The sequence below is a fragment of the Rhizopus microsporus genome (assembly GCF_002708625.1).
Source record: "Rhizopus microsporus ATCC 52813 unplaced genomic scaffold scaffold_7, whole genome shotgun sequence".
In the NCBI taxonomy this organism is placed as follows: domain Eukaryota; kingdom Fungi; phylum Mucoromycota; class Mucoromycetes; order Mucorales; family Rhizopodaceae; genus Rhizopus; species Rhizopus microsporus.
In genome coordinates, this window is record NW_019671922.1 from 1,038,557 (window position 1) to 1,058,204 (window position 19,648).

Sequence of the window (19,648 nt, forward strand, 5' to 3'; positions counted from 1 at the left end):
CGATTTACACGAAAAGTACATTCGAAGCCTGTTTTGCGACTAGACTTTGAACATAAGCTCACCATAAACGCTGAACAACTTTGCGACTTTTTTTTTTTTTTTAGAAACTTGCTTGTTCGGGTACAGCTTTTCGTCAACACATACGCTGTTCAAAATTATGCATCAAGTTCTCTGAAAAAAAGTACAGAGCAAAACTTTTGGTATTCCATATTTCCCAACTCGTCATGGGAATAAAGGTTACGAGCAGAATATATATAACCAATGAAATTGTTCTTGCCGTTGACGATTTTCAACAAAGCTATCCTTCGAATGTTTACTCACAAGAGCTATAGTGACCCTTTATCTTCTGCATGTATTAAAGTTGCTACTACATAGTAGAAAATTTCAGGCGAAGGTTGATTTATTTTCTTATTATAAGGCTAACAGCAATATATGAAGTAAGTTGTATTACATGTGTACTGAAAAGAATAGGCTTTCTAACTCTTTACCTAATAATATAGGGCTTATTCAAAAGAATGTTGTACATACTAGCAGAAGAATACTGTTACGAATTTCTTCTAAATAGTGAATATGTTCAATGGCCAGCACATAACAATTTGATAGAAAAATTGAAGACAGAGCAAGTTATAGAAGTACGTCGTTGAAAGAAAAAATGCAAGCCTAACCCATTGTTGTAAATCTTACAGCATTCCCAACTCAGTTTATCGCAGCATTAGCATACTTTATTGATAAACGTGAAAAAAATAAAGGACTCCACGCCCGAGCCTTCAAGTAAAGTTAGAACTTTCTCGCTACGCCCATGTCCCAACTTACGCTGGAGATATATCACCATCAACACGAAATCACTTACATCGATCACTGCAGTAAAAAGCAGTGACACTTACGAAGGAAACCTTCAGCAGTTCCACATTGTGTTTGATTTTAGTAAATTCGAATATAAAATATTAGATATTAAACATTTATTACTCTACAGCTGTAAATTCTAACATTGTTTAACTTTGAGAAGATGTTGAGTAATAATAGTAGTGTCCAGTTCACGTGCCGTGTTCAATGCGACGGCTTAGAAAACTGTTTGTCTTTGCTAGACGAGAATTGAACAGCGCTGTCGATGATAGCTTGTTTGGTTTAGAGGATTTTGATTCAGACAAAGTAGATTGGTACTTTTTACACTGCAGGATAGACCTTGGAAGGAGTCATGTGTTTATCGTGACCATTGCTCTCTCTGTGTCCGGAAAAGAAATTGGACGTTGCAGCTCAAAAGAACGCGCTTGCTATGCAGACACAGCAAAGAGAGCAATTTATACAGAAAAGCTAAAGCAACAACAAGGAATAAAACCTATTGAGTCGCATATTTCTTCAACGAAAACAATTGATTTAGAAAAAATGGACTATCATGTTCAGTACATGCTGAGACATATTACCGCATTATTCAAGTTTTATAGTACCCAGTCTCTTTTAATTTTCACAGCTACCAAGGCCGACAACGAGCAAATGTCAAGATGGCAAACATTCTTATTAATGGTAATAAAAAGTACAACCCTAAAAAAAGAAGAAAAAAATACAAAAAAGAACAGAAAATAGAGGAGGGAAAAAGCAAGTGGTATAGTAGCTTTTCAAGTCGTCGTGCTTTATTTGAAAGAATAACGAAAATGTCACGTGCTCATAAAATGGCCTAAATGAATAAAATACCTTTAAACCCACAGTGACGCATAAACCTGTCTCTCTCGCGAATTTTTTTTTTTTTTTTGTTTAAAATGAGTAGTCAACAGTTACCTTTGACAGTCCAAGACGATATTCAAGCAAAGACAAGACAACCAAAGCAAGGAATATCAACTTATTTTAACCCACGTCGGATAAGACTTTGGATACTTTTGGTGTGTGTATTTATGTCAACTGTAGCATTGATGAAATATAGTGGAACCTATCAGCACATAATTACGGAGGATGAAGTTATTTTAAGCAAAAAGCTAAGTTTAAAAGAGGAAATTATTCATGATATCAATAGTCATCCTTTGATTGTCTATTCAAAGACGTATTGCCCGTAAGTAGGAAAGGATTCTATGGTTTGTGTTATTAATAGATAATAGATATTCACAAAAGGCAAAGAAGATCCTAAAAGAATACAAATTGAAGCCATTCAAGATTGTCGAAGTTGATAAACGAGGTATAAATATAGACAGAGTGTGGGGAAAAGAGAGAGAGGTCTTTGAAAACGATGAGCCACAGTGATCGCTGCCATTCCTACACGGATCGATTTCTCGTGTCATGATCGACCACGTATGCTATTCTAAATATAAAGACCTTTTTTTTCTTTCCCTTCTAAAAAATGATAAATAGACTCTAAATATTTATCCATTATAGATGATGACTATGAGATCAAAATGGCGCTAAAAGATATCTCAGACAGAGAAACGTTTCCAAACATATTTATTAACGGACAAACGCTGGGCGGAAGTGATAATTTAGAAGAACTGCATAACCGCGGGGAACTAGAACGCATTTTAGCAGATAACCATTTGTTGATTTGATGTGTCTGGATTAATAATATAAAAAGATGGTCTAGTTTTTATTTTATTTTTCCGAACTATATATAAAGACCCCTTCTGCACCTTTTCTTTATGTTTTGCACCCTTTCTTATCTCTCATGTGGCCATTAACGAAACCTAATAATATTGAAATCGAACTATTAGAATCTGTTGTTTATATTGGCCCTCATACCAGGACAAATCCTATTGTTCGTGGCGTTGTCCGCGTATCGAACAATCGAACATCACATATTCACATCTTGAACATCCTATTTGTATGCGACATAAAGACAAAATATTGCTACAGTAAGTTTATTTGTATTTTGTATTCTCTTGATCACTAAGTATATGATAGATAATAAATTTTCATGCGACAAAAAGTCTATCACAGGGGATCGTTTGACTCTCTACTGTTCGCACCGGAAGCCTTTGGTTATCAATTCAGATTCAGCAACACAACTTTCATTTGAAATGCCACTGCCATCCGAGATACCGGAAACGATCAATTGTCCGCAGATTCATGTCAACCATCATGTCACTCTCGATGTTGAGTATTATTATGATCAAAGAAAGCTGTACCAACAGATAAGAAAGCCGGTAATCATTGCCCGTTTACCCGATTGTCGAATGCTGACAGGTGAAAACTTGCTCGAGATGATCGATAGCCGCAAGAACGAGTCCTCTTGGTGTCAATACCGTATCACAATAAAAAAAAAGGCTGCGCCTCTTGGGTCTCGTCTACCTATCCAATTTGAAATTGCTCCTCTCATACCGGGTGTTAAGCTGAAAGAGATTTATGTACAACTCATGGAACGCCGTACAGTCGTGCCTGATGTTGACCGAGTAGAACGAACAACACAGTCCTGTTTCTTTATCTATCCTGTCAAGAATTCATCTTTTCAACTACCTACGAATATACTCGAGTCTCCTTGGGAGGCAACAGTAGAGTATCAGCTACCTTCCAAAATGGCCCATTCGACAGAGACATACCAAAACTTTTTTGTAAATCATCTTTTATTGGTATCTCTTGTCTTTCAAGTGCCCGAAAGTGAAAATTCAACCAAGCACACAACAAAATCGATTTCCTTTTCTTCTAGTATTGATCTTTTACATAAACATACAGCAAATGCAACAAGACTACCTACCTATCACTCTCTTGTTTCAGCAGATGAAACAATACACAGACATACCATTAACTTAGACCAGCCTCCTCCTGATTATAATGCCGTTATATAATGGCTTTAATCGTAATTTTCTATTGGGAATAATCAATAAAATTGTCCACATTATTATTTATTATCATTACCTCGTTACAATATGGACAATGACCAAATAACACATTGAAACTCTGAGTTGTATTAGGATTCGAACGAAGCCACTGAAGGAATGAGGGGGTTAAACAAAGCAGTATTTAGTTTTTATGAACCTTCTTACTTGATAAAGACAAATCGAGTGAAATCCACGGTTACAAAGCTTGCATATCGTTTCGGGTGTTTCGTCATTTTCTAGCTTATAAGAATAGCAAATGGCGCATTCGATATCACTTGCGTTAGTATAGTCTTCTTGCTCTTGTTTGTCATTTGGAACAAGTTGAAATATGGTTAGTAAATTGGTATGTAGTGGAAGACTCTTGTTCCTAAATATGCATGAATAAACTTGCTTTTTATCATTTTATATACAACACACCATTCAGCCTGATCCCATACTCTTCTCAAGTTCTCTACTCTACTTTCACTACCAAATAGTCTAATCTGAGGCCTATTAAAGGGTAATAAGGGATCTACAATCTTTAGATATAATGAGCAGTGATGACTCAGGGCAATCTTTCTCCATAACTCGCTTCTTTTGGGGTGCTCTGGTTCTAATATTCTCATGTACTTATCTAAATCGTCCAGACAATTGAATAAATCTTGATGTTGGTCAATAATTGTTTGGTGCTGACGAACAATAGTTGCCAATGAAAGTGAACTCTGGATTGGCACAGGTGTATCTGCCACGATGTGGGGTGCTGTAAATGGATAGTTTGAAGGTAAGATCACCTTGAGCTCATGTTCTCTATCACCCATATCCCTAAATATAATGTCAGCACATGATATCAGCTAAATAAATTGCTTACCTTATACTAAACATAACCTCATTCATCGTATCATTCATATATTTCACTTTTTCAAAGCCAATGGATAATAGTTCTTGATAGACAAAGGACAGTTTATCAGCTGAGGGTTGAAAAGGCTTTTCCTTATCTCCTATATCATGCTCGTCCTAATGGGTTAACAAAGAAAGAAAGAGCATTATCAATGTCTTTACTAATATTTCTTTAAATTCAGATAGAAAACTCATGATATCTTGAGCTTCATTCAGTTTAATTTCAATCAATGTCTGTTTATCCTTGATCAATTCGTTTAGTTTTCCTGTTGTCAATAACTGTCGTCTAGGTCCAAGTTCAACTTGAATAAAGTGTTCTTGTTTCTATAGTCATTTGTTTTTATATTGTGTACTCTTTAAAAGAGGTATCTTACCTGTATGCTTATATATCCCTTGTATATTTTATTCTCTTCATCAATAGGAATCACAAGTGGGAATGGTACTTTATACATGACAATAAAACGCGCGCGTGTGTTTAAAAAAAGAAAAGAAAAAAAAAATATAAGCGCGTTCGTGACTTTTGGTATCCCTTTTTCCCTTTTTTTTTCAGCTAAACAACATGTCAGGAACAACATTAAAGCCACGTAGCATGACAGCAGGTGCACGTAATGTGCTTCGTTCGAATGATTCAGCAAGTTTATGGAACTGTACTCTATCTCCTGGTTGGACAGAAGAAGAATCTGAAATATTACGAAAAGCTCTAATGAAATTTGGCATTGGTAACTGGGCCAAGATTATCGAAAGTGGATGTTTGCCTGGTAAAACCAACGCTCAAATGAACCTTCAGCTGCAACGTTTACTCGGTCAACAGAGTACAGCAGGTAAAATGACCAATGAAAGAATATACGCAATATTCAAATTGTGTATATCCGATAGAGTTTGCGGGATTACATATTGATCCAAAGGTGATTGGAGCAAAGAATTCAAAGATACAAGGTCCACATATTAGACGTAAAAATAATTGTATTGTGAATACAGGTGGCAAATTATCCCGTGAAGAACTGAGAAAGAGAGTAGCAAGTAATAAAGAAGAGTAAGTCATATCAAAGTTACTTATTCAGTGACTCATCATCAAAAGGTACGAACTTCCGGAAGAAGTATGGAAAAATATAGAGTTACCCAAAGTCGAAGATGTAAGTTGCTCGACTTTTTTTTAATATATAATTAACACTTTTAAAGCCATTGATTATCCTTGAGCAAAAACGAGCCGAGATGAAGAGATTGAAAGAAGAGCTTACAAAGGTACAGGCAAGTATCTTGAAGATGACAAATGCACAACCTGACAGAATGGATAAATTAAAGGTAAGCTCCTTTTTTTTTTCTTTGTTCTTCTGCTGAGTTATATACATACAGTTTGAAGTGACACAATCACCATCTGTGTCTACACCAGGAACACCTGTAACCGAGGATAAAGAACAAATAAAGATAATAGATGATGAAGATGAAGATATTATTATAGGAGATGCTAATAGAGAAATAGAAGAAGATGATGAATGTGAGGATATGCAAACAAGCTTATTGGATCAAGATTATGCCTTGGCTATGAAATTACAACAAGAAGAAGAGGATGAATTAGCAGGAGAATACGAAAACTTGGATTACAGTGATGACGATGATGAGGATTTTAACCAGACCAAGAAAAGAAAAGTTACACGTAAATGAGCCTTAAATCCTTTTTTTGTTATTTTTGTGCTAAGCAGAACAGTAATAAAATTCAAAAACCAGCCTCATTAAAATTAACCCTATTTCTTTTTTTTTCTTCTTCTTTTCTTTCTTTTTCTTTATATTAAATAAATAATAATGGCTTGCTGTGAACTATCATCTGATGAAGCAATTAAGAGAAAAGTAGTTATTGTTGGCGATGGTGCATGTGGAAAGACTTGTTTATTGAGTGTATTTTGTAAAGGAAGCTTTCCTACTGTAAGATCATTTACATATTGATAAAGGAGATGATTAACTCTTTATTATATAGACACAATATATTCCTACCATATTCGAAACTGCTGTAAAGGATATGGTGGTTGATTCAAAAAATGTAGTAGCAGAACTCTGGGATACTGCAGGTATATTTTATAAAAATTAAAGAGTCTCCTTATATTAAAATAAAAAACACACAAAGGTCAGGAAGATTATGATAGATTAAGAACCTTAAGTTATCCTGATTCAGACGTGATTCTCGTGGCATTTTCAGTTGATATACCAGAATCATTAGAAAATATAACTGAAAAGGTACATTTGATGAGCATATTTATGTCTAATATTAAACTTTTTTCTTGTATAGTGGGTGCCTGAAGTAAAGAGATATTGTCCCGGTTTGCCGATTATATTGGTAGCCTGTAAAACGGATTTAAGACAAGATCAGACGACGATTGAAGAATTATCAAAACAATCTCAACAAGTCATCACTTATCAACAAGGAGTGGTTGTCGCAAGGCAAATCGGAGCATACAAGTATGTTGAATGCTCTGCGAAACTAGGACAAGGTGTTCAAGAAGTATTTGTCTCAGCAATAAGAAGTACTCTGAAGCAAAATTCAAGCTGCAATGTCATGTAAACCCCTCTTTCTTTCTTTGTCCTTTTTTTTCGTTGTTCTTGAATATATCAAGAAATATTTTATTGTTCACACTAAATTTTGATACAAGAAAATTAATCAAAGAGACCTATAGTAAATACAGATATTAGTTTCTCTCTTTTTAAATAAATTATATAATCATTTCTTACCGAAGCCCATATCGTCATCAGATTCTTCCTTCTCTTCTTCCTTCTTTTCTTCTTCAGCAGGAGCATCGGAAGAACCAGCGGCACCGGCAGCACCAGCGGCAACAGCGGGACCAGCACCAGGAGCACCAACGTTCATGAGAAGGGCCTTGAGGTCTTGACCAGCCAAAGCTTTGGCATAAAGAGAGAACCAGATGGGTTCAACTTCGACACCGGCAGCAGAAACCAAAGTTTGGAGCTTGTCAGCCTAAACATATACATATTTATATTAGCACAACGATCCATCTAATTGTTTCCATCCATCTTACAGTGATTTCAATGTTGTCATCCTCAAGGATGAGAGCAGCATAAACGACGGCGAGTTCGGCAGACATGATTAATTTCTTTTTGTGTTCGCAAGTAACGATTTAACCCGAAGGATACAAGACGATTAAAAGAAATCACTTATTTCTAAAGAGGTTGATATTTATTTCCCCATTTGCAGTGTCCCCGGACATATTCTTTTTGTCCGGTTCGGTCGCTCCGGAGAGTCCTGTCATCATTATCATCGCGTTCCCTTTTTTTCTTTTTTCTTTTTTCTTTTGTATGCAACCACAACAACAACCTCACATGTTCCAAGGCGATATGGGACAACATGGAGCCATGCCTCCGCAAAATATACCTCAAGCTGGAATGCAATACAGAAAGAGACCTAGTGAAGTAGAGTCACTTGCAAAACATATAAAGTAAAAACAAAAGTTCAAAAAAAAACAACATCTAAGCTTCTTTTCCATTAGGAAAAAGAGACCCACAGATAAAAACTTGTCTCCAAAAGTATGTTATTTTAGCTAAACATGGCTTGAACTTACTTGTTCAAATATAGATTGAATCATTTGCACCAGAATCAAAGCTTTATACAGAATTAGTAGATTTTGAGAAAAAGTTAGATGCGACCATTATGCGAAAGAGGTTGGATATTCAAGAAGCCCTTGGAAAACCAACAAAAGTAACATAATTTGGCTTTGTTGTGCAATATATAATAACCCACTCTATTTCAGGTACGCCGTACGCTTCGTCTTTTTATCTCAAATACAACAGCACCAGCCGATCAACAAGAACTGAAGCAAGATAATGCAGAATTCGACTTGAGTAATAATAATGCACCCACTTGGACACTAAAGATTGAAGGAAAATTACTGAGCGTAATGTATTATGATTATTATCATTATTATGATGACTAAAGATGAACGTTGAAATTATTAGCCTGATAATGATAATTCTTCAAAAAATGTTGAGCCGACACCAAAGATGACAACTTTCTTTAGATCTCTAGCGGTTGAACTTGATAGAGATCCAAGTCTATATCCTGAAGGCAATACGATTGAGGTAAGCATGAGCCAATACATGATGATCACGTAATTCATGGTGTGTATAGTGGCAAAAACAACCTAATTCGACAACTGAATATGATACTATTGAAATCAAAAGAAAAGGAGATATCAACACAAACTGCAGGATCACTATTAATCTTTTCCACAATCCACAGAAATACAAGCTAAGCCCCTTGTTGGCAGATCTGTTGGATACAAAGCTAGATACTAAGCTTCAGATTGTCATGGGCATATGGAACTATTGCAAGGCAAGTCTTTGTTTTTTTATTTTTCAATATCATATTGACATGAGTCATAGGTACATAAGCTTCAAGATCAAGAAGACAAGAGGGTCATTCGTTGTGATAATCGTTTGGTTCAATTATTTGGGTATCCCCAAATTCACTTTTCTCAAATTCCAGAGCTAATAAATCAACACTTGAGTCAGCCAGATCCTATAGTGATCAACTACACTATTCGGTAAAGATTGAATTTGGAAACTACAAAAAAAAAAGAGACTAAACATGCAAATAGAACGGATAAACAGTTTCATGCATCTTCAAAAGCTTACGATATTGAAGTTGAAATGGATAGCGCTGCACGTCAAAAGATGATGAACATTATCTCGTCAAGCCAAGTACAAAAGGAAATCATGACTTACGATGACAAAATTGTTCAGTGTGTACAAAGCATAAACAATTCCAAGATCAAACGAGACTTTTTACTGCAGTTCTCCAAGGAGCCTGTCGAATTTATTAACAAATGGATTGCTAGTCAAGCAAGAGATTTAGAAATCATCTTGGGTGAAAGTAAAGCCAATCTAGAAGAGATAAAACAAACAGACTTTTATAAGCAACCATGGATGAAAGAGGCTGTATTTCATTATTTAACAACAAAGGTAATAACAATGATTCATCATAGTGTATATTTGCTTATTTTTTATAATAGACACAACAACGTATGCAAGAATTGCTTACAACGCAACGTTAAGGTTTATTATGTCCAAAAACGAATACATGTTGGCTCAACGTGTTCTACACTAGACACTTGTTCTAATAAGCCTGTTGCTTGATCAATCTTGAACACAGCAATATTATTACTATCCTATAAACAAATACATCAATAAATAAATATATTCATAAAAAAAAAAAAAAAGAACTACCGTGTTGCCAACCAAAAGAAACTGGCCTGTTGGGTCTATGGTGAAGTGGCGAGGACACTTACCTCCAGTAGGCTGATAACCTACCAAGGAGAGTTTACCTGTCCATTCATTGATCTCAAATATAGTAATCGCATCATATCCTCTCATCGACACATACAAGAACTTGCCATTAGGTGAAATGTCTATCTCGGCTCCCAAATTATCTCCTTCAAAATCTTGAGGTAATGCATGCACACGTTGAATTTCATTGAATTTACCGCCTTCAAAATCAAATTCAAGCATGAATACATCATTGGATAATTCACCTACAACATAACAAAAGTTGTTGTGATTTGGAGCAAACTTGAGGTGACGTGGCCCAGTGCCGGGAGGAAATGAGAAGGTGGAATGAGGAGATATCGATCCAGATTGCTTATCAAATAGATAGGTAACAAGTAAATCACATCCCAAGTCATTTACGAAAACATAACGATCTGCAATAGGATCAAAGTCAACTGAGTGACAATGTGCCTTTTCTTGACGCGTGGGAACACTCATTGTATGGTTGTAGTGTTGGTTGTGGTCTGAGAAAGAGATAATGTTACCTAGATTCGACTCAGGTGATCCTGGTGCGTTGATAGGAAGCACAGAAACTGAACCGCCGGTATAGTTCGCAGCTACTAAAAAGTTACCAATAGAATCACATACTGCATGACAAGGATGTTGCCCATTTGTAACTTGTTGGTTCGCCAAAGTTAATTTTCCTGTTTGTGGGTCGCGGTTATATGCGGAAATGTAGCCCGTGTTGGCATTATTGAATGACGCTACTTCATTAGTTGCATAAAGATGTTGTCCAGATTTGTGAAAGCAGAACCAAGACGGGTTCGCGCTCTCGGCAGCCAAGGTTTCGAGTGATAGAGCCCCAGTTGTCGTATCAAAGGTGTAAAGGTAAATACCTGTTGATTTTTCGTTGGTATAGCCTGAGACGTAAACGGGGACTTGTGACATGATTTAAACAAAGAGAAAAAGCGAGGTTTGTATAGTGTTACATTAGACTTTTAATCCAAAAAGAGATTAAAACCGAGACGGCAGTGATGTCAGGTAAAGATATACTTTGAAATACACCGGCCATGTCATCATGTATACTATTCTCTTCGGAAAGTCTAATAATGACCTTAATAATGTCTTTATTATCTGCTGCAAGATAGTAACAAAGCTTCCGAATATTGAGAAATAGATAAGAACAAAAGAGAGAAAGAAGGTATCACTCTGTTTGTAGACAACCAGAACATTTAGTCAGTCATATTCCGAGACTCATATAGATGAAAAAGTCGATAACGACAAACTCGCGTATAGTTTTCAAAGAAACCCATTCTTCAAAAGACTGTGGAATTGTGAATAAAAGTCGTATATTTATTATGATCGTCTTTGTCGTTGTTGTTCTGCTGCTTCATCTTCTTCATCAAAGCCCTCATCATCCTCATCACCATAAAATAACTCATCATCATCATCAGTGTCATCAATAGAATCTGCGTCTGGTCCTTCGTCATCACTCGGCCCATCATCATCTGGTCGAGGTATGCGAGTTTCAGGGTCTAGTCTTAGTCTTCCCATTGTTGACGTCAATTCGTCCGTTAAGCTATCCGTCTTTATGCTTTTCTTTACAGATTCCATTCTCTTTTTCATATTAGCTTCTTTAATTTCTTTTTGCTGTGATTCCTGTAATTGTATAGATTCGTCGAGGCTGATGATACGTGCCGATCTTGCCTATAGATACCGTTAGTCACCCTACTTAACGCGCAGCATATTGCCATTAGTTACACTAGAAACCATATCTGAATGAGATCTTAATAGCTTATGCGACTGTTGATTTTCTTGGCTACTTGCTGACTTATTTGCATGAATCAAGACTTCCTTTCGTGTATTCGGTCTGTCATTAATTGATAGTTCGGATACTCGTTTGCTTAAACTTGTATTTTCGGTATTTTTTAGTGCCTCTTCTATTTGCTCAAGTTTTGCTTTCAGTTTAGAGCCTCCGTCTGGTAGTTTTATGCCTCTATTGACAGAGTGTTAATATAGAGCAACATCTTATTCGATACTTTTATACTTGCGAATTGTTCAATATAGCTTTTGTCTTTGTGTAAAGTTCAACCAGTTCATGATGACTCAGGTTGTTTAAATCACGGTTGGTTTGTATGGATCCAACTGAACCCTTTCTTCCTTTAGAATAAGTCGTCATTTTGCCTTGTTGATTTTGTCCATTCATTTCTGTAATTAAAATAAAGAGAGAAATATATGTGAGTGGCGCGTCATTCCTTTTCCTAAAAGAAGAGAAAAAGTGAGTTTAACCAAACAAAGTCACGAATGCATAAAATGTGAACAATGACAAAGTAGAACCTCCTTATCAATTTGAATAAAGAACATAGACCAAGATGCTGTCTTACACACAAACTCACTCAGAGCTACTATTCAACCCCACTCTTATTACTTCTCATTTACCGATCCTATCTTTTATATGATTGTAACGAGGATGTTTCTCTCTCTTTTTTTATAACTGTATTACCATTAAATTTGGTGAACCCTTTGTGCTTTGCAGATCATCTTACACAAGTAATCCATGACCTTTTAATTATTGCTACATGATATGATAGGGGGAACTTGACTCGTTTTCGAATACGAAATCAAAATTGATGAATGACTGAGATGAAGAATACACAATTAACCAATAATGACACGTACAGATGATGACTTGATTTACTAGATAAATACAAAAGAATATATATCATAAAAAAGGTGGAGGCAAAAGCAACTCAATCAAGATCACTGACTCTCACACTTTCTCTCTTTAATATACATTGATATATGATATAAACATGTAAAAATGAGAAAGAAAGAGCCATGTATAAAATTTTTGTTAAACTTGACTCACATCTCACCAACACCCACACATATAAAAATAACTTCTCCGCTTTCTTTACCAAAAAAAAAGGGGAGTTTTTCTGTTTCTTTTTTCCTTTTTCACAGACTTTGTCATGTTCGCTTCACGTCTACGATTGGTTTCAACAAGATTAGCACTCCATGGCATAAAGCCTTTTGCTATCAATAATGCTATTAAAGTAGTAAGCACTGCTCATATATCTCGCTCCTATGCAACCAAAAGTGGGAAACAAGTTTCATACACAGCAGACAAGTTCCCGGGTTACGTTCGTAACGAAAACTTTAAAAAGGCAAGCACATACAAACAGAAGAGAATGATATTTTCTAATATGTTAATATATAGCTCACTGAACAAGACGTTGAATATTTTAAAACAATTGTTGGTGAAAATGGATTAATCTATAACAACGAAGACGACCTTTTCGCTTTTAATACAGATTGGATGCACAAGTTTCGTGGAAAATCACAATTGGTTTTGAAGCCAAAGACGACACAACAAGTATCCGAAATTATGAAATACTGTAATCAAGAAAGGTAAGATAACAATAATATATAATAACCATAGACGATACTCAATTTCATTAGATTGGCTGTTGTTCCCCAAGGTGGAAACACCGGATTAGTCGGTGGATCAGTTCCAGTATTTGATGAGATTGTTCTCAGTCTTCAGGGACTAAACAAAATCCGTAGCTTTGACAGTGTATCAGGTATATATATAGATCATCATCTTTAATCGACCTATTGATCTCATACAAACCCCAAGGTATTTTGACGGCTGATGCTGGCTGTGTGCTCGAAGTGTTAGACAACTGGTTGGCCGAAAAGGGATATATGATGCCATTGGACTTGGGTGCCAAAGGAAGGTATGTATAAAATATATCTTTTTTTTTTTTTCCTAATCCCATATAGCTGTCATATCGGTGGTAATATCGCAACAAACGCTGGCGGTTTGAGATTATTACGCTATGGATCACTTCACGGCACTGTCTTGGGCTTGGAAGTTGTAAGTCATCATCAATAGAATCATCTATGGCTCTAATACTTTTCTCCTGTTTTCTAGGTACTTCCTGATGGTACAATTCTTGACAACATGTCTACATTAAGAAAGGATAACACAGGTATATCATTGGAACACATACATAATATCTGATGGAAACTGACGTGTGCATGTAGGTTATGATTTAAAGCAGCTGTTTATTGGATCTGAGGGTACTATCGGTATAATCACTGGTGTCTCTATCTTAACCCCTCATCGCTCAAAGGTTATAAAATAACAAGAAGAAAACGTAATATGACTAACATATAATAGGCTGTCAATGTTGCCTTGTTAGGCTTGAACTCATTTGAAGATGTACAAAAAGCATTCAAACAATCACGTATTGAGCTCTCTGAAATATTGTCAGGTAAGTTAAAAGCAATGTTTAATTCCCTTAATTGAACAATGAGAGTTAGCTTTTGAATTTTGGGATATTAATGCATTACAAATGTTCAAAAAGCACGCTACACCAAAGGAAGTGATGCAGAATGAATATCCATTTTATGTATTGATTGAAACAAGCGGTTCAAACAAGGATCATGACGATGAAAAATTAACAACATACCTTGAGAATATGATGGTCGATGGTGTTGCTGAGGACGGTGTAGTAGCACAAGATGAGACACAGATACGTGAACTTTGGAGCTTGCGCGAAGGTTTTACTGAAGCACTCGGAAAGGAACCAGCTGTGTACAAGTACGACATATCGATGCCTGTCCCCAAAATTTACGAGTGTGTACAAGACATGCGCCAACATTTACGTAATGGAGGTGTTTTCGGAAAGGAAGACTCACCTGTGACAGATGTGGTTGCTTATGGCCATGTTGGTGACGGCAATTTACACTTGAATATTGCTGCCAATCGCCTCGACAATCGTGTTTCTGAATTAATAGAACCCTATCTGTTTGAATGGGTTGGTAAGTATACAAGCATATTCCCCTGTTGTAACATAATTCTAATTACAAATATATTTATTAGCCAAACATCAGGGCTCAATTAGTGCAGAACATGGTCTTGGTGTAGCCAAGAATGAATTTTTAGGGTATTCCAAGTCTCCAGTCATGATTAAGTTGATGAAGACCATGAAAAATATGCTTGATCCAAACGGTATCATGAACCCTTATAAGGTAAGCTTTATTTTATATAAACACTGAATAAACAAAGCTTAATTATATACTTTTAGTATCTTCCATCCTCATAGATTTCATCATGCTCATATGTGTAGACTTCAATAAAGTCAAAAAAAGGGGGTTCACTGTATAGATTAAATGTTTTTATTTCTTAACAGTCTGTTGAAGCACCAGGAAAGTATTTTGGTAATAAATCTACGCCAGTTCACTGTTATATAAAAAGGATACACTTCTTCTAAAGTTACTTACCTTTATAAATTGGCTTGTCCTTTTCATTAAACAAGACAAAAATGACTTGGTCGATCTACATTAGCCAAGTTTAATAAGATGCTGATACCATCGTTAATGTATTCACCTTATCCTCTCCCTTTTTCATATCTCTCTCCAATTTATCATGAACAGTTTTTAAAGCAATGTTTGCTGCCTTTTCATTGTCATAGCCATATACGCCTGTAGCAATACAAGGGAAGGCAATTGTTCTGAGACCATTCTGTTCCAGTAACTCAAGACTGCGTTGGTAGCAGCCCTTTAAAACATCTGGCTTTTCTGATTGTGGACCCACGGTGTGTATGACATCTTTACAAAACTATAAAGAAGACTGCTTTACAAATTTATATTTACTTACGTTTTGCAGGAAGATTGTATCCTAATAAGTCAAGTTGAGTATAGAATGAAGGAAGTTTATTGCAATTTTACCTTTTGTTATTTTGGCTTCCTATATCGTTTATAACATTGTTAAAAAGGTAAAGAAAATGGTTCATCACCAACACTTACACCTTCAGGACAGCCATTTAAGGTTCGACATTCTTCCAGCAGTTGCTTTCCTGCTGCTCTATAAAAGAATAAGCTCTTTTGTATGTTCTTTTTCTTTTGAACCAACGTTACCTATGAATAGCTCCGTCCACTGGTAAAAATAAGCAAACTGAATGTAACAATTTTTCCCCTCACTTACCTCCTCCTCCACCGAGCAAAGAGCTGTTTGCGGCGTTAACTACCAAAACATCAATTACTCCACTCATTGTTTCTGTTTTTTTTTTTTTTTCTTACCTATCGCATCAACTTCAAGTTTGGTAATATCCTGGCAACTACGCTATATATAAACAAAGTCTTCAAATCGTCTTTCTTATCTTATTTACCATAATTTAACTTTATGTGCTAACTGGTTAAGCATTTTTCTTTTTTTTTTTTTTTATTGAAAGAAAAGGATTATTATTGAAAAACGTATTTAAGTGCTGTACATTATGTAATCGTTATGCCATTCTCTATTCCTGGGGTGAGCAGGTTTTCAATTTCAGATTTCACACACAATAAGCATCTTTAATCAAAAAGACAACATTATTAAAAAGCTGCTTTCATCAAGACGACTCACTCCAGTTCAATGAACCGCTATGTTCCTGTTGGAATCGTTGAACACGGGATGGCTTCAGCTCGTTCTTTTGAACTACTGCTACCCGTATATTGTTTCCGACATGCCTTTTATTCCACAGATGAATCGTCAGTACCTTGACCAAGTCGACTAAAATAAATGTAATCAAAGCAACTGCAATAATGGCTAAGCCTGCTGCCCATCCAATACCCTCTACAGTTGCATCACCCACTGCACCATAAACAGACAAGAACAACGCAATAACCTGTGTTCCTAGGACAACCACTGTAAATGGCCATGAAGGTAGACTTCTCCAGCAAAATGATTCGGTACGAGTAGAAAATATAATAAAATGGGGTGCTATAAACGTGAAGTTACTCTATCTACTTGTCCTTTTTTTTCCTTTTCTTTCTTACCTGCAGATATATGAAGGTACATCACGGTTGATAATTGGCCTGGGGTCACTTTAATAACATCTCGAAATATATAAAAGTGAGCAAATGAGAAAAACGAAAGAAACACAGCTAGAATGGTGGACAAGAATACCAGGAGCCTTAGACGCCATGTATTTGGATGCTTCGAGATGGTTACATTATCTATGGTCATGATCATTGTAGCTGCATCATTAAGTACTGAAATTAGAATAAGGAAGATAGGTGGCATCTGCCAGTCTTCTGCCAAGGTGATGACAAAAAAGAAAATGAGAAAGTGAATGGTAGATGAAATGCGGTAAAGCGCATAGGACTGAAGACGTTGAAAGATAGCCCTAGATGTCTTGATGCCATCCACTATAGGAGAAAGCCCAGGTGTTAATAGCACAATGTCGGCTGCAGTTCTAGCCGCGTCAGTGCTGCCATGTACAGCGATACCAACGTTTGCCTACATTCATGCATATTAGTGTAATCCATTGTGCTTAACTCCCGGCTCATACCTTCTTTAAAGCCGGTGCGTCATTGACACCATCTCCTGTCATCGCCACAAAATAGCCTTTATCCTGCAGTAACTCAACGACTCTGTACTTGTGTTCTATTAAAAATGAATAAGGGCTTACATACAAGAGTGGCTATGTAGTTGCTATACCTGGCACAACACGAGCAAATCCGTCTACATGAAGACACCGTTCTGCTATTTCTGTATCTGATTTGGCACTATCCACAAGGGAATTTGCATCCAGGATATTTTGGCCCATATTTAGTCTTTGAGCGACTTCTTTTGCGATGATTGTTTGATCACCAGTGATCATCTTTACAGAGATGCCATATTCTGAACAATCACGTATAGTCATGGCGGAATCATGGCGTGGAGGATCAATCAAACTAAAGATGCCTATCAACTCCCATTCATCCCCACTGTCATCCATGATCAACTTTGGTTTTGTGCGGGCAACTCCCAAGGCACGTAAGCCTCGTTGGGCGAACTCTACAACAACCTTTTCAGCATCTACTATAGGGCGTAAACCACTGTTGTTAACAAGTTCCAGAATGACTTGAGGCGCGCCTTTAGCTACTTTAAATGTCGATTGCGTTGTCTTATCAAGGACAACTGCGCGAGACATCTTTTCGACTGGATCAAATGGCTTGAAGGATTTCACTTGATATCCAGGGACATCATACTTTCCTTCGAGTGTCGAAATGATTGGGTGATTTCGCTCTGCTGCATTTCGGACAGCGAATTCAATGGGGTCACTGGTTGCTGGCTCGGATGATAAATAAGCGTGAAGCAAAAGATCGCTCTTTGTGAATGGTGGTGCCAAGTAAGGTTCGTCAAATGTGAGCTCGTTAAGTGTGAGTGTGCCTGTTTTATCGCTGCAGAGTATAGATACAGATGCAAATTCTTCTACTGATGTCAGTCTTTTAACGATAACCTTTTTCTTTGCTAGCTGCTTTGCTCCAACAGCCATTGTTACTGACATGACTGTAGGCAAGCCTACAGGAATCCTGCAAGATTTAATTAATACAATGTAAGCGCAATATAAAAATAACACATACGCTGCGATAGTAAGCACAACCATTTCCTTTAAAGCGTCCAAGACATCAGGACCAGTGACAACGCCTGTCTTTATCTTTTTCTCTACCAAGTCATAGATAAAGATGATTGTTACCAGTAAAACTGAGATAGCGATCAGAAAGTTTCCAATATAGTTAACCACTTTTTGAAAGTGACCAGCGTCTGTTGTAACAGAAATCAAGTTGGCAGCCCTTCCTATGAACGTACTGGAGCCAGTCCTAACTACGATACCTAATTGCTGCCCCTGTTTGACAATGCTGGAGGAATAAACAAGATCACCTTTTCGCTTTCGCACAGGTAGTGATTCTCCTGTGAGGGCACTCTGATCAATTTGAAGATCACCCTCGATCTGTTCACCTGTGGCACCTATCCCCAGCAATCTCACATCTGCAGGCACAATATCGCCCAGACGTAACACAATGACATCACCAACAACCAGTTCAGCTGCATTGATTTCCATCAACTGTCCTGAGCGCCAACAACGGGTATGAAGAGCTAGACTTGTTTTAAGAGCAGCTACAGCAGAGTCCGCTTTGGCTTCTTCAATATAGCCAATCAAAGCATTAATAATTAGCATGGATAAGATGATACCAAAATCCACCCAGTCCTTTGTTACAGCAGTTAGAATAATCGATATTTCCATGAGATAAGCAATAGCGCCAGTAACTTGTTAAAAAGAATAAATGAGCTTATAATAAAATCAAACAATAAAAACTTACAAAATGATAGAAAATGCTTTATTTTACTCTTCTTTTTATCTTGTAATTCGTTTTTACCAAATTTTGTCAACCTTTCTGCTACTTGTTGCTCTGTTAATCCATAAGTTGGTTTAGTATCAAGATATACTTCGACTTCAGGTGATATCTCGTCTTTCCATTCTTTTTCTGTGTTTGTAATTGATTCAAGAGGTATAGACTCATTGGGTAACATAATAATAAAAAAAGAGAAAGAGAAAAAAAAAGGGGGGGAATACCTCAAGGTACGCAAAAAAATAACATTTGTAACAAAGATTTGCTCCTAGCAGAAAAAGATAGTCAAATACTTGCAGGTGCATACAGCCTTTTTTTCAACTTCAAATTGAGATTGATTCATCATCATTTAGCTGATTGATACAACATAACAAGCTTTACTTTCAACATAAACCGGTTAAAGAAAAAAGAGTTTCTCCTTATTAATAGAGAAAGAAAAAGAGCTTTTTGTTGGACAAACACTTTTGACACACTCCAAAATGTACTTGAAATCCCTAATACTACGCTCTTCTTTAGTATGTTCAGTAACAACATCTAAAGAGAAA

At 36.5% G+C, this 19,648-nt stretch overlaps 13 protein-coding genes across 13 annotated transcripts; 7 read left to right on the forward strand and 6 right to left on the reverse strand.

The window, feature by feature from the left end:
• The first annotated feature begins 1,027 nt into the window (after window positions 1–1,027).
• RHIMIDRAFT_281799 (uncharacterized protein) lies at window positions 1,028–1,759 on the forward strand. The gene is made up of 2 exons (XM_023613024.1): window positions 1,028–1,531; window positions 1,570–1,759. The coding sequence occupies exons 1-2, from the start codon at window positions 1,051–1,053 to the stop codon at window positions 1,674–1,676; spliced, it is 588 nt and encodes a 195-aa protein (XP_023466961.1). The 5' UTR covers window positions 1,028–1,050; the 3' UTR covers window positions 1,677–1,759.
• On the forward strand, window positions 1,736–2,382 carry RHIMIDRAFT_281800 (uncharacterized protein). Its single transcript, XM_023613025.1, has 2 exons — window positions 1,736–2,041; window positions 2,088–2,382. Exons 1-2 carry the CDS (start codon window positions 1,755–1,757, stop codon window positions 2,227–2,229), a joined length of 429 nt encoding a protein of 142 aa, XP_023466962.1. The 5' UTR covers window positions 1,736–1,754; the 3' UTR covers window positions 2,230–2,382.
• A 262-nt stretch (window positions 2,383–2,644) lies between these two features.
• RHIMIDRAFT_251310 (uncharacterized protein) lies at window positions 2,645–3,761 on the forward strand (the record flags this gene model as incomplete). The annotated part of the gene is made up of 2 exons (XM_023610823.1): window positions 2,645–2,831; window positions 2,881–3,761. 2 exons carry the CDS (start codon window positions 2,645–2,647, stop codon window positions 3,759–3,761), a joined length of 1,068 nt encoding a protein of 355 aa, XP_023466963.1.
• A 159-nt stretch (window positions 3,762–3,920) lies between these two features.
• Window positions 3,921–5,122, reverse strand: RHIMIDRAFT_237269 (uncharacterized protein; the record flags this gene model as incomplete). The annotated part of the gene is made up of 5 exons (XM_023608731.1): window positions 3,921–4,161; window positions 4,212–4,595; window positions 4,642–4,787; window positions 4,833–4,994; window positions 5,045–5,122. The coding sequence occupies 5 exons, from the start codon at window positions 5,120–5,122 to the stop codon at window positions 3,921–3,923; spliced, it is 1,011 nt and encodes a 336-aa protein (XP_023466964.1).
• An 85-nt stretch (window positions 5,123–5,207) lies between these two features.
• Window positions 5,208–6,397, forward strand: RHIMIDRAFT_281810 (uncharacterized protein). The gene is made up of 5 exons (XM_023613026.1): window positions 5,208–5,491; window positions 5,547–5,703; window positions 5,749–5,803; window positions 5,850–5,972; window positions 6,024–6,397. The coding sequence occupies exons 1-5, from the start codon at window positions 5,230–5,232 to the stop codon at window positions 6,330–6,332; spliced, it is 906 nt and encodes a 301-aa protein (XP_023466965.1). The 5' UTR covers window positions 5,208–5,229; the 3' UTR covers window positions 6,333–6,397.
• A 73-nt stretch (window positions 6,398–6,470) lies between these two features.
• On the forward strand, window positions 6,471–7,224 carry RHIMIDRAFT_287573 (uncharacterized protein; the record flags this gene model as incomplete). The annotated part of the gene is made up of 4 exons (XM_023613486.1): window positions 6,471–6,590; window positions 6,643–6,733; window positions 6,790–6,899; window positions 6,952–7,224. 4 exons carry the CDS (start codon window positions 6,471–6,473, stop codon window positions 7,222–7,224), a joined length of 594 nt encoding a protein of 197 aa, XP_023466966.1.
• A 92-nt stretch (window positions 7,225–7,316) lies between these two features.
• RHIMIDRAFT_251314 (ribosomal protein 60S) lies at window positions 7,317–7,762 on the reverse strand (the record flags this gene model as incomplete). The annotated part of the gene is made up of 3 exons (XM_023610824.1): window positions 7,317–7,330; window positions 7,392–7,635; window positions 7,697–7,762. 3 exons carry the CDS (start codon window positions 7,760–7,762, stop codon window positions 7,317–7,319), a joined length of 324 nt encoding a protein of 107 aa, XP_023466967.1.
• Window positions 7,763–7,973: 211 nt separating this feature from the next.
• On the forward strand, window positions 7,974–9,727 carry RHIMIDRAFT_251315 (uncharacterized protein; the record flags this gene model as incomplete). The annotated part of the gene is made up of 9 exons (XM_023610825.1): window positions 7,974–8,113; window positions 8,165–8,201; window positions 8,251–8,373; window positions 8,426–8,569; window positions 8,631–8,753; window positions 8,803–9,010; window positions 9,073–9,217; window positions 9,272–9,635; window positions 9,686–9,727. 9 exons carry the CDS (start codon window positions 7,974–7,976, stop codon window positions 9,725–9,727), a joined length of 1,326 nt encoding a protein of 441 aa, XP_023466968.1.
• Window positions 9,728–9,836: 109 nt separating this feature from the next.
• On the reverse strand, window positions 9,837–10,886 carry RHIMIDRAFT_251316 (putative isomerase YbhE; the record flags this gene model as incomplete). Its single annotated transcript, XM_023610826.1, has 2 exons — window positions 9,837–9,841; window positions 9,962–10,886. 2 exons carry the CDS (start codon window positions 10,884–10,886, stop codon window positions 9,837–9,839), a joined length of 930 nt encoding a protein of 309 aa, XP_023466969.1.
• Window positions 10,887–11,283: 397 nt separating this feature from the next.
• On the reverse strand, window positions 11,284–12,197 carry RHIMIDRAFT_130931 (uncharacterized protein). Its single transcript, XM_023605541.1, has 3 exons — window positions 11,990–12,197; window positions 11,700–11,934; window positions 11,284–11,645 (listed from the first exon to the last, which is right to left on the reverse strand). The coding sequence occupies exons 1-3, from the start codon at window positions 12,142–12,144 to the stop codon at window positions 11,295–11,297; spliced, it is 741 nt and encodes a 246-aa protein (XP_023466970.1). The 5' UTR covers window positions 12,145–12,197; the 3' UTR covers window positions 11,284–11,294.
• A 713-nt stretch (window positions 12,198–12,910) lies between these two features.
• On the forward strand, window positions 12,911–15,052 carry RHIMIDRAFT_287574 (actin interacting protein 2; the record flags this gene model as incomplete). Its single annotated transcript, XM_023613487.1, has 11 exons — window positions 12,911–13,105; window positions 13,159–13,349; window positions 13,401–13,522; window positions 13,579–13,678; window positions 13,725–13,818; window positions 13,876–13,933; window positions 13,989–14,077; window positions 14,125–14,218; window positions 14,268–14,768; window positions 14,830–14,978; window positions 15,035–15,052. The coding sequence occupies 11 exons, from the start codon at window positions 12,911–12,913 to the stop codon at window positions 15,050–15,052; spliced, it is 1,611 nt and encodes a 536-aa protein (XP_023466971.1).
• An 80-nt stretch (window positions 15,053–15,132) lies between these two features.
• RHIMIDRAFT_237277 (A1pp-domain-containing protein) lies at window positions 15,133–16,152 on the reverse strand (the record flags this gene model as incomplete). The annotated part of the gene is made up of 10 exons (XM_023608732.1): window positions 15,133–15,176; window positions 15,231–15,285; window positions 15,337–15,557; window positions 15,607–15,627; window positions 15,678–15,696; window positions 15,756–15,813; window positions 15,867–15,885; window positions 15,934–15,972; window positions 16,029–16,066; window positions 16,118–16,152. The coding sequence occupies 10 exons, from the start codon at window positions 16,150–16,152 to the stop codon at window positions 15,133–15,135; spliced, it is 549 nt and encodes a 182-aa protein (XP_023466972.1).
• A 184-nt stretch (window positions 16,153–16,336) lies between these two features.
• Window positions 16,337–19,284, reverse strand: RHIMIDRAFT_237278 (H(+)-ATPase; the record flags this gene model as incomplete). Its single annotated transcript, XM_023608733.1, has 6 exons — window positions 16,337–16,707; window positions 16,764–17,226; window positions 17,279–17,373; window positions 17,428–18,284; window positions 18,336–19,020; window positions 19,074–19,284. The coding sequence occupies 6 exons, from the start codon at window positions 19,282–19,284 to the stop codon at window positions 16,337–16,339; spliced, it is 2,682 nt and encodes an 893-aa protein (XP_023466973.1).
• Window positions 19,285–19,648: the final 364 nt, after the last annotated feature.